The sequence below is a fragment of the Salvia splendens genome, chromosome 3 (assembly GCF_004379255.2).
Source record: "Salvia splendens isolate huo1 chromosome 3, SspV2, whole genome shotgun sequence".
Lineage (NCBI taxonomy): Eukaryota > Viridiplantae > Streptophyta > Magnoliopsida > Lamiales > Lamiaceae > Salvia > Salvia splendens.
Window position 1 is genome coordinate 3950359 of NC_056034.1, and position 12154 is coordinate 3962512.

Below are 12154 nucleotides of genomic sequence, written 5' to 3' on the forward strand. Positions count from 1 at the left end.
TGCTCACTCATAATCACAGCTCCTCTACGAACTTCAGCCTGTTCTCGTCTTGACGTTTCCGGCTGTTCCAGAGTTCGTTGCTGACTTGGAGTACGGTTTTGAGCAAGTGAATCAAAGGTTTGATCTGGAGTGCGAGCATCTGTTGGCACGATATGCCGAAGGAATCTTTCTATGGAGGGGCGCCGAGAAAGAACAATGTTGTACCGAGAAGCCCAGCGCCGCAATGATGTCACGACTTGTTGGCAAGCCGAGCTCTCCAGCGCATTGTTCCTCCGGAGTACATTATATTCCTCCCACAGTTCGTCAACTCGACTCTGAACATCTGATATGGTCATTCCCCCGCGCACACGGATGTAATCCTCGTACGCAGTCCTCTCAGCAATGGTCGTATTCAGCTCGGCCTCCAGATCATTCTTATCGGACTCTAAGTCCTTATTATCGGCATCCAGCTTCACTAAACGAGCCAGAAGCTCGTCATTCTTCGTCTGATCGGCTATAGCTCTTTTCTCAGCTTCGTCTAAAGCCGAAGAGTACAGCCGCTTCCAGTGAAGTACCTCCAGCTCCTTGAGAGTTAAGAATACAAAGCAGCTACGTCAGTTCGGCATTTCAGCTTACCGAGCAGGTAGTAAACCACAACAGGAGTAAGAGAGTACGAAAGGCTATACGAAGACACAAGAGCAGAAAGAAGAATTTTTTCATTCATAAAAAAAAAAAAAAAAAAAAAAAAAAAAAAAATTTCTATACAAGGAGGGCTTCAAGGCCATTTTACATAAAGGAAGAAACTAAACTAAGAGAAGGGAGACGAAATCATACTTCGCTAGCTTCGTCTCCACCTTCTCGGTGAGGTTCAGCTTCCTTCTCTGCTTCAGCTTCAGCCTCTGCCTCCTTGCTCTCCCCAGCCTGCTCGGCGCCACCGTAGCCGATCTGCTGCGTCTCCTGATCGGCTTCCTTCTCCGGATGCCCGGCTCGCCCGACTTCGGCCTCCCGCTCCAGCGGCTCGGCCTCACCCTCTCCGTTGTAAGTCGAAGCGGGTGAAACGGGTCCCACGGAGGCAAAGATAGCCTCCAGGTTCTCGTCCCGATCAGCTCGACAACTCCGGACTCGGTCTGCAGAAAGCAGGACCGAAGATGAAGCGAGCTCCTCAAGGAGCGGCAGATTCTGAAGCCGAGCTGCTATCTCTCGGCTGTACAGAGGCAGTACGACGTCGGCCCCCTGCTCGCCCTTATCGGCAATTAGCCTTACCAGACTACCGACAAAAGCCGAGAACTGGCTACTCAAAAAGAGTTTCTCCGTGTAAACACGGAGAGCCTCCCCCTGGGCAACCACGGCGGCAGCATCACTCCGTTTCGTCTGCTCTCGCTGGATGACGAGCTGGTTTTTGGCAAACTGAGCTTCATCCTGGGCCGAAATCCTAGCAGCTCTGGCTTTCTCAAAGTTTGCCTCGGCCTGCTCGGCCCGGTGACAAGCAGCCGCCAATTTCCTCTGCATCTCAGCATAGTCGTTGGACGCTTTGGAGAGTTCGACGGCGACGAGCTTGGAGAGCATATCGTTCCTCTGAAAATGGATAAGGAAAAAAGTCAACAGAGGGCACCAAAAATACAGGACAGAAGCCAAGCCAAAGAATCGAGAAGACAATTCACCTCGGCGAAGTCCGTGGGCCATAAAAATGGCTCACAGATATGCTCCGAAGGAGGCGCCAAGACCACGTCTTTCTCTGGCGCTCTCGGGGGCTTCTGGGTCCTCCCCTTCCTACTTGCCGAAGTCGACTCCGGCTTCTTTGGACCCGAAGAGGTCTTTTGCCTCTTCGGATTCTTCTCGGCATCAGGCGCCGAGCTGGTAGCCTTCTCTTTCTCCGGCTCCTCAAGCTCGGAGGACTTTCGGATAGCCTTATTCAGCATGAACACTGCCAAAAAGCAAGAAAACAAGGTTAGTTTTCTTCGTTAAAGCAGTAGAGCATAAAGATAAAGAGAAATCCTCACCCTCGGCCTCTTCGTCCGAAGACGAGATATTGAACACGAGGTCGCCCTTGACGAGCTCAGTTTCCGAATACTGTTTCCTAATCATAGGAATCTTATTGAGCTCGCCCTCGAGCTCGGCCAACGGTTCTAACCGAGGATGGGGAATCACGGACTTCGGCCTTCTCCAAGGAAAGCCCGGAGCCGAAGTCCTATTATAAAAAAAGAAACGGTTTTGCCATTTCGGCCACTTGGTTCGGCAGAAGGTCCTAAAAGGCTGTAAGGGGATCAAGTAAAACCAAGATCCCTTCCTTTTAAACTGGAAAAAATTAAGGATTGCCCTCAGAGACAGATCCTTATCTAGCCTACGCAGTTCGGCAGCAAAAGCCGATAAGTGCCTCCAAGAGTTCGGAGTCACCTGACCTAAAGGGAGTTGAAAAAAATCAAGAAGCTCTACAAAAGGTGGGGGAAGAGGAAAACGAAGCCCGCATTCTAAGCAGGCTTCGTAAACGGTGGCATAACCCTCCGGCGGGTCGTTAGCCCTATGATCATCGTCGGGAACCACCGCCTTCCCCCCAGGTAAAAAATATTTCTCGTGAAGGGATATCACAGTATCCTTACTCAAGATACTGTGAAAATACTCTACGGTCTTCTCCCCGGATTCTTTCCGGCTAGAAGACCCCTTATCCCCTTTCCTACCGCTACCCGACACCGAAGAAGAAGAAGAAGACATTTTTCTTACTTTTTGAAAGTGAAGAAAGTCTGAAGAAGCTCTTGAAAGCGGAAGAAAATTTCTCGAGAAAGAGAGAGTATAGAAGACGCAACAGCAAAGGTGTTCAAATGAGGAAGAAAGAGCATATTTATCAGATTCGGCGAAGATTTCAAAATCGTCGCACCGTTTCGAATCCCACCTTTTCAGGATTCAACGGCCGGATTTTACTGTCGCATTTAATGCAGTCACATGCAAGGCATGTCCCCTGACGTCAGCCTCCCCCGTACTTTTATCCAGAATACCGAAGTGACTCGCTTCGCCGAAGTGATTCACTTCGTCTTTCGGGGGGGGTAGTGATGGGGTACGAACTAAACAAACCCAACAGCAGTGACGGCCCATCAGCCCAAAGCCCAAGGAAGAGTATGAGTTCGGCATTACCAAAGAGTTCGGAGGAGTTCGGCATTACCAAAGAGTTCGGCCTCAGCCTACAGCTCGGTAAAAGCCAACCAATCAAGCTCTGCTCTTAGGTCGGCATCAAGCTCTACTCTCAGATCGGCAACCAAAGCAGTTCGGTCTCAGTAAGAGTTCGGCCTCAGCCTACAGCTCGGCAAAAGCCAACCAATCAAGCTCTGCTCTTAGGTCGGCATCAAGCTCTACTCTCAGATCGGCAACCAAAGCAGTTCGGTCTCAGTTTTCGACCGAACAAGGAGTTAGTGGACCCATGCAGGATTTCCACAACTTCCAACACACCCACTACCACGTGGCGTCAACTCAGGCCACGATCTTAGGCCATGACCTACACGACCTCCACGACCTAGAGTGATGATGTAAGCCACGATCTTAGTTCAATGTATAAATAGAACTTAGATCTGGTAGAAAGGGGTTAGAATCTCTCTAGAGAAATAATCATATAGCAAGTCTGTGTTGTAAGCTGTAATTCGCAGATCAAGCAATACAAACCTGCCCCCATTTCTCCCCGTGGACGTAGATTTACCTCAGTAAATCGAACCACGTAAAATTCTCTGTGTCGTAATTTATTTTTACGAGCATTTATCATCATCGAAAATTCGCCGATACATCAATTAACATTAGTTAGCAAACGTATTTTATAGTTCAAAGCTCTTTCATGGAGTATAACAATGGAGAAATAGTGAGTGTGTATATCAAAGTTTCATCTTTGAAAGATGAAATACTGACTTATTCCATATACTATTTCTTAAACAATAATGCAACCAAAAGTAAGTACTACTATATGTTACGGACACAACAAATTTATTATTCACTAAATAGACGAAATGATGAAATGAAAAAAAAAGATTGATACAGTCTAAAATAGCTTAAAATACCTTTATATGTGTTTTAATAATCAAATCAAGGAAATGATCATTCCCATATTAAATTAAGCGTTTTGTTCTACTAAATATTAGGTATTCTTAACCAACTTAGTCAACTTTTTAAGATTGCAAGGTATAACCATTCAATAACATTAACAGCGTAAATTTAAAGTAGTCGTCCGACATGGATGCTCATAATTCATAAAAAAGAAACAATTTTTCATTAGAACTAAAATTACATAATACAAAGATACGTAAATAATCAAATTCACTCATCATTTCTCATGGATAAACAAACAACCATAAGATGTTGAAGACAATCAAATCCGCACGAACTCAAATTTGAACATGAAATTGCAATTGAGACATTGTTTTAGTATTCCTTAGGAGGAGGGGGTGAATTGTAGTAGTACGGTGGAGGTGGAGATTTGTAAGTGTATTCAGGATGTTCTATGTGTTCTGGAGGTGGTGGTAATGATGGTGGTGGAGGCGAGTTGTAGGAGTACTTCTTTGGAGGGGGTGGAGATTTGTAGGTATATTCAGGATGCTCTACATGTTTGGGAGGTGGTGGTGACTTATACTGGTACGATGGTGGTGGAGGTGAACTATAGGTGTACTTCTTTGGAGGAGGTGGAGATTTGTAGATGTATTCAGGGTGCTCTACGTGTTCTGGAGGTGGTGGTGACTTGTACTGGTACGATGGTGGTGGAGGCGAGCTATATGAGTACTTCTTTGGCGGAGGTGGAGATTTGTAGGTGTATTTAGGATGGTCTACGTGTTTTGGAGGTGGTGGTGACTTATATTGGTACGATGGTGGTGGAGGCGAACTGTAAGTGTACTTCTTTGGCGGAGGTGGAGATTTGTAGGTGTATTCGGGATGCTCTACGTGTTTTGGAGGTGGTGGTGACTTGTATTGGTATGATGGTGGTGGAGGCGAGCTGTAGGTGTACTTCTTTGTCGGAGGTGGAGATTTGTAGGTGTATTCAGGATGCTCTACGTGTTTTGGAGGTGGTGGTGACTTATATTGGTACGATGGTGGTGGAGGCGAACTGTAAGTGTACTTCTTTGGGGGAGGTGGAGATTTGTAGGTGTATTCGGGATGCTCTACGTGTTTTGGAAGTGGTGGTGACTTGTACTGGTATGATGGTGGTGGAGGCAAGCTGTAGGTGTACTTCTTTGGCGGAGGTGGAGATTTGTAGGTGTATTCAGGATGCTCTACATGTTTTGGAGGTGGTGGTGACTTGTATTGGTACGATGGTGGTGGAGGTGAGCTGTAGGTGTACTTCTTTGGTGGAGGTGGTGATTTGTAGGTGTATTCGGGATGCACTACTTGTTTAGGAGGTGGTGGTGACTTGTATTGGTACGATGGTGGTGGAGGCGAGCTGTAGGTGTACTTCTTTGGCGGAGGTGGAGATTTGTAGGTGTATTCGGGATGCTCTACGTGTTTTGGAGGTGGTGGGGACTCGTATTGGTACGATGGTGGTGGAGGCGAGCTGTAGGTGTACTTCTTTGGCGGAGGTGGAGATTTGTAGGTGTATTCGGGATGCTCTACGTGTTTTGGAGGTGGTGGTGACTTGTACTGGTATGATGGTGGTGGGGGCGAGTTGTAGGTGTACTTCTTTGGCGGAGGTGGAGATTTGTAGGTGTATTCAGGATGCTCTACGTGTTTTGGAGGAGGTGGTGACTTGTATTGGTACGATGGTGGTGGAGGCGAGCTGTAGGTGTACTTCTTTGGCGGAGGTGGTGATTTGTAGGTGTATTCGGGATGCACTACTTGTTTAGGAGGTGGTGGTGACTTGTATTGGTACGATGGTGGTGGAGGCGAGCTGTAGGTGTACTTCTTTGGCGGAGGTGGAGATTTGTAGGTGTATTCGGGATGCTCTACGTGTTTTGGAGGTGGTGGGGACTTGTATTGGTACGATGGTGGTGGAGGCGAGCTGTAGGTGTACTTCTTTGGCGGAGGTGGAGATTTGTAGGTGTATTCGGGATGCTCTACGTGTTTTGGAGGTGGTGGTGACTTGTATTGGTATGATGGTGGTGGGGGCGAGTTGTAGGTGTACTTCTTTGGCGGAGGTGGAGATTTGTAGGTGTGTTCAGGATGCTTTACGTGTTTTGGAGGTGGTGGTGACTTGTATTGGTACGATGGTGGTGGAGGCGAGCTGTAGGTGTACTTCTTTGGCGGAGGTGGTGATCTGTAGGTGTTTTCGGGATGCACTACTTGTTTAGGAGGTGGTTGTGATTTGTAGTGGTACGGCGGTGGCAGAGGCGAGCTGTAGGTGTACTTCTTTGGCGGAGGTGGAGATTTGTAGGTGTATTCGGGATGCTCTACGTGTTTTGGAGGTGGTGGTGATTTGTAGTTGTACGCTGGTGGTGGAGGTGAGCTATAAGAGTACTTCTTTGGTGGAGGTGGGGATTTGTAGATGTATTCGGGATGCTGTACGTGCTTTGGATGTGGTGGTGATGGCGGCGGCGGCGAACTATAGTAATACTTGTTCACCGATGGAAGTGGTAAGTTAGGCAAGTATTTTGGAAGCTTAGCATGCTTAGCTGGTGGTGGTGGTGGTGATGAATAAATGTAAGGCTTATAAGCTGATGCATGAGAGATAATGATAGAAAGTAATATTGTGCATACGAAAAATGGCATTTTCCTTGCTTTTTTGTGTTTCTCCATATTTAGTGTTGGCTTCTTCTTTGTGTTTGATGGTAGAATAAATATTGCATATATATTGTGATTAATCTTTAAAATAAACCCAATTATTGAGTTGTATGCATCATAATTAGTGGGCGACTACTTCTATATATTTTTAGTTAATTAATCCATGAATCGGCCATATATAATCTGATTCCTATTATGACACTGCTTGCACTACACATGTATGTTCAAAGACACAAACAATTTTAGAATAAAAAAATGTGTATTAAAAAGAATTTTGCAGAAAATGTTATATTTATATGCCCCTTGCATTATTTAATTATTAAATTGAGTTTACAGATTAAAGGGAAATCTGTGGCGGCAATAAGACATTTTTGCAGGACAAGTTACCCACTAAATTGCACGTATTAATTTGTTAATTATTTGGATATTTATTTATTTTATTAGAATTTGGACGTTTGCGTTCTTAAAACTTTGTAAAAGACAAGAGACATTTAAAAAAAAATCAAAGGTCTAGGAGTGGCAAACCGTGCGTGTTGGGTCGTCAACATCGTCAATATGTTCCTTACCCAATAAGGATAGATACGAACAAGATATGTTAAGAAAACCTCAAATTCGAACTCGATACGAACCGATTAACGATACGAACCACGTTGGGTCAACACGACACGATAAATGATTTAAGTACAAACAAATTCAGACTTCCGAAATCAAAATTCACATTTCACTCACGCTGCGTACCCTAACTCAAATTTCAAAATAATAAAAATTAATAATATTATAAAATTATTTCTTAACGGGTAACTCGAACTCGACACAAAATTTTCGTATTCTTAACGAGTCACTCAATAAGGACACGAACCCAATAAGCTTTGACTCAAACCCATTAATTTCGTGTAGATTCTTGTCGGATTATGGTATCGTACCAAAAATTACCAGTTCTACGATGATCCGTCTTAGCATGATTTTAAAAGAAGTTCTAGAAATAAATTAATATCTTGAATGTATGAATCGTATAAACCAAACTAGTTAATGAAAATGAAAATTAAGATGAAACACGATTAATATTATATTCATGCAATATATATAACGAAAGTTTGAATTAAATGAAATTTTGAGAGTAAAATTACATTGATTCTATTGCAAACCACGACGAACAATATCAAGATAGTATAGTTCAATTACTTATCTCATGGATAAACATATTATTATTATTATTACTGAAACAATAATAACAACTTACTACAATTTATTTAATCTAATTAATAAGTTTATTCTCTAATCTGTATCAATTTCAAATTAATGTAAAACATACATTTACTATTTTTACTCATTCCGTTTTACTAGTAGTGACACATTTTCCTTTTTCGGATGTCTCACTTTAATCGACACATTTACTAAAATGGAAACATCATTATCTCTACTTTATTCTATTTTACTTTATTCTCTCTATACTCAACTCACAAAATAAAGCCGTGTATATATATATTTCGTACCGAATAAAAAATGCTCCACTTAAAATGGGACGAAGGAAATATTTAAAAATAATAATACTTCACCCGTCCCATAAAAATATACACTTCTGAGATGACACGAGTTTTAAAGTACAACTGGTAAATTAGGAAAGAGATAGAAAGAAAAAGTGGTTGCAGAATTGTTGTAGAGAATGAGACTCAACTAGTTTGAGAGAGAAAAGTTACAAAAAATAGAAATGAACTATTTTATGGGACGAGCCAAAATGAAAAGAGTGTCTATATTTATGGGACGGATATGGTCCCACATTCCACTAACTCATTCTACTTACATTTAATTTAAAACTAATATATATAAATGAGACTCATATTCTACTTACTTTTCTAACATTTCTTAGAAATCGTATCATCAAGAAATGAGACTCTAATGGCGGACGGATAGAGTAATTATTAACTCAATAAATTAAATAATTAAATAATTCATTAATGTAATTGTGTATAATTAGTTTTAAATTAATTATATAGTTTTATTTATAGTATCCCTTCCGTCCCTCACAAGTATGAACATTCTAAAATTTTAAAGTTTTTCTCTCTAAAGAGGCGGGACCCATTATGCACTAACAATACTTTCATTACTTTTTTTCTCTATCTCTCTTACTTTACCAATTATGCATTAAAACGCGTGTCGAATCAAATGTTCGTATTTTTCAGGGACGGATGGAGTAGTAAATAACAGCTCAAAATTGATAGTCAAATTAATAGCTTTCAGCCCAAAATGCCGGCCCAGCTTATAATAGCAAATGAGTTAGTAAAAAAGTATTCACGTTCTAAACGTTCTCAACTTCTGTACCATATGAATTTACTGGACTATATGCTTTGCTTGTATCCTTTTGTCTGTATTAATTAATTTAAAGTTCAATATCATAATCTAGTCTATAGTATATCTTTCTCGTTCTTGACATTGCCATATAGCTCGCTCTTGCTTACTTTTGTTAACTTTTCATTCGATGCCTGTCTCCAATCTTCATCGAGCTCATGGATCATCGGCTTCTCGCTTGTTGCTTCTTCGGTATTCTGGTTTTAATTTAGTTATCAATAGTTGTTAAATTTGATTATTGGTTCTTTCATGCCAAGAAATGTTTGGGTTTGATGTTCAGTTCTACTCTGTCTAAGCAGCTTTAACATTAATAGTCCAGCTTTCATATTAGTTCAAAGTTTTAGAGTTTCTAGATTTTGAAATTTGATAGTAGTAGATTATAATACATATACTACTATAAAAATTTGTATCTGGATAGTGAGGGATCTAACAAAACCATTGAAAATAAGCCGTGCCTTTGAAATATATGTCTCCTTTTATTAGTTTATTTCACCAAAATAAAGCACACCAAAACTCTTTCGGACTCGGTGGTCCCACCTTGGCCTAATTTTCCAATGTGGATTCTTCACATTTTGATTGGGTGCTTTTTTATAAATTTTCTTATGCTACTTCATTTCTCTATTAATCAATTTATTTTTGTGATTCCCATAGTTAATTCATTAGCTACTAATTAATTTATTTATATATTTTTTATTTTCTCACGCTAGTAATTTGATGTTACATTTTTTTAATAAAGAATATTCCGTACATCTTTAATTTATATTGCTCATTCTTCAATTATTTCTATCATCATCATCTCTATCTCATATCTCAATAATGTTCTTGTCGAACTTTTTATGACGTCGTTGACGCTAACAATATACAACAATTTGGTAATACTTCCGCATCTATGAAAAATATTCTCACTAGTGGACGATACGAGTTTTAATTCGTAATAAATAAAGTGTTATAAATTAGGAATGACTTTCCATTTTTAGTATGAGACTAATTTTAGTGGGGGACGGAAATAGAAAAATGAAACTATTTTTTTGTGGACGAATGAAATACTAACAATTTGGACCCCCAGTATCAAAATCATGCGTCCGCCACTGGGTATAGCATAGGCGAGACTCCAAAAGTAGTGATTCGTTTGAAATTGTGTTCAATTTAAAGTAATGGAATATGTTACGAAGTGAAAACACGGTTTTGAATTTTTTATGTTGCCTAATTTTCTACCCCATTTCTTTTTATGTTGCCTAATTTTCTACCCTATTTCTCCAACAATTCTTCACTATCACAACATAGATTCTTGACAACTCCAACAAGTCTTGACAATCATATCACTCGTGATTCCCACATCTAATAGCTTAGCTTATTCGACTAAATGCTTTAGACTTATGTGACACATTGGGAATCCGATTCTGTACTGATAAATGATGAGTTTTATATATGTAGAACAAGAAAAATCCATGTTAATTTAACTCAGACACATGATACCTCCATGTGTTATATAGAACAACTCAACAAGGCAAGGAGAATATAAAGGGCCAGTGTTGTTGACAAATTTGCACTGCAACAAATATTTTCTTCGTCACAACCAAGTCTTTCAACATTAGTTGAAATCTAAAAAGGAAGTGCTACTTAATTACCTAAAATTATCACATAAATTAAATTTAATTTGGTCGTGTAAAGCATGGGCCAGTTCACACCAAAAATCAAGCTAGCACTCTTCCATATAAATTGAGATAGTATCAACACCAAAAAATCAAGATTAGTGAAGCCATCAATCATCATGGAACACAAGAAGAAATCTGCAGGGCTGTGCGAGAGAATCCACAACGCTGTCAGCCCTTTCCGGCCAAGAACCCCGAGTATTTCAGATCAGCCCCGAGCTCCAATCTCTGTCATCGCTGATAAAAGCTCAGTCAAAAACACTTCACCTCAATCCAAAACCATCCCGGTCGAATTCAGACATTCCGCTGCACATTTCTCACCTCAAAATAGCAACAATGGAGAGGGAGAAATAGCCATTTCGGGGAAAGAAAAACATGCTCCGCCACCACCACCACCACCACACCATGTTCATTTTGGCAAGAGCAAGGATGAAGATCATCATCATCATGAAGGTAAGTTTACTGATTACATCACCAAGTTCAAGAACAGGATGGTGAAGACTGCTTCACATATCGGTGGAGACGGCGGAGGAGGAGGAGGTGGCGCTGGTGGTGGTGCTAATCCAAAATCAACAAGGAGAGATAGCTTTAATGATAAAGTGTCCAACTACATTGATCAAGCCAAAGTCAAGATCAGAACTACTACCAATGTTGGGATTGATCATAATAATAATAATAATAATAATAATAATAATAATTAAAAAAACTACTAGTAACTATCGTATTATATTTGCAATTTGTGGATTTGCTAAGTTTTAATTAATTTGTGATCATCTTTGTGTATGCGTGTGAGAGTATTCACAATATCTGTTCGTGTATAGACTTCAATTATTATGTACTACTATATGTGTAATTAATATTTTTGATCATTCATTGTTTAAGTTGCTGCACTATATTAATGAATATATTCATTCCTATTGTCAAATCTGGTGGAATTACTTCGGACTATAGTGACACGCTTTACGAATGAATATTATAGAATCATTGACTCTAATCAATTTTTTAATTATATCAATTTGGATAGTGCTGTACCAATGAAAATGTTGAAATATGGTTATTTCTTCTCTTTTTTATTTAAGTGATGATATTTGTTTTCGCAATGAATTGATACTGAAACAATAAATATATTAAAGATATTATGTCAATCAGGTCAAGTAATATTACACTCAATTTTTGGATCGTCGAATAATTCAATTTGGGCAATTAGACATGCACATAGCACATTAATGTCGAATCGCTCTAAAAAATAACCAAATATATTCAATAAATGAAACCAATTAAAAAAAAACTCAAGTTCCTAAATATCAGTTTATTAAATTTTCCAAAAGCTATCATTAAAATTTTAAACTAACAATCCCTTAAAGGATAGAATTAATTATATCGAAATTCAACTTCTAATTCTAGTTGTAAACGGCTGCAAATAAATTCATTTCCATATATAGGGATAGAATTTGACACAAACAAAATAATTAAAATTACATCTAAAATTCGAAAACAAC

At 39.9% G+C, this 12154-nt stretch overlaps 1 protein-coding gene across 1 annotated transcript; it reads right to left on the reverse strand.

Moving 5' to 3' along the window:
* Window positions 1–4374: 4374 nt before the first annotated feature.
* Window positions 4375–6672, reverse strand: LOC121795640 (extensin-3-like). The gene has a single exon (XM_042194182.1). The coding sequence runs from the start codon at window positions 6670–6672 to the stop codon at window positions 4375–4377; it is 2298 nt and encodes a 765-aa protein (XP_042050116.1).
* Between the last annotated feature and the right edge of the window lie 5482 nt (window positions 6673–12154).

Coding starts and splice junctions, on each gene's coding strand:
- LOC121795640 (XM_042194182.1), bottom strand. CDS start 6,672: ATGGAGAAACACAAAAAAGCAAGGAAAATGCCATTTTTCGTATGCACA.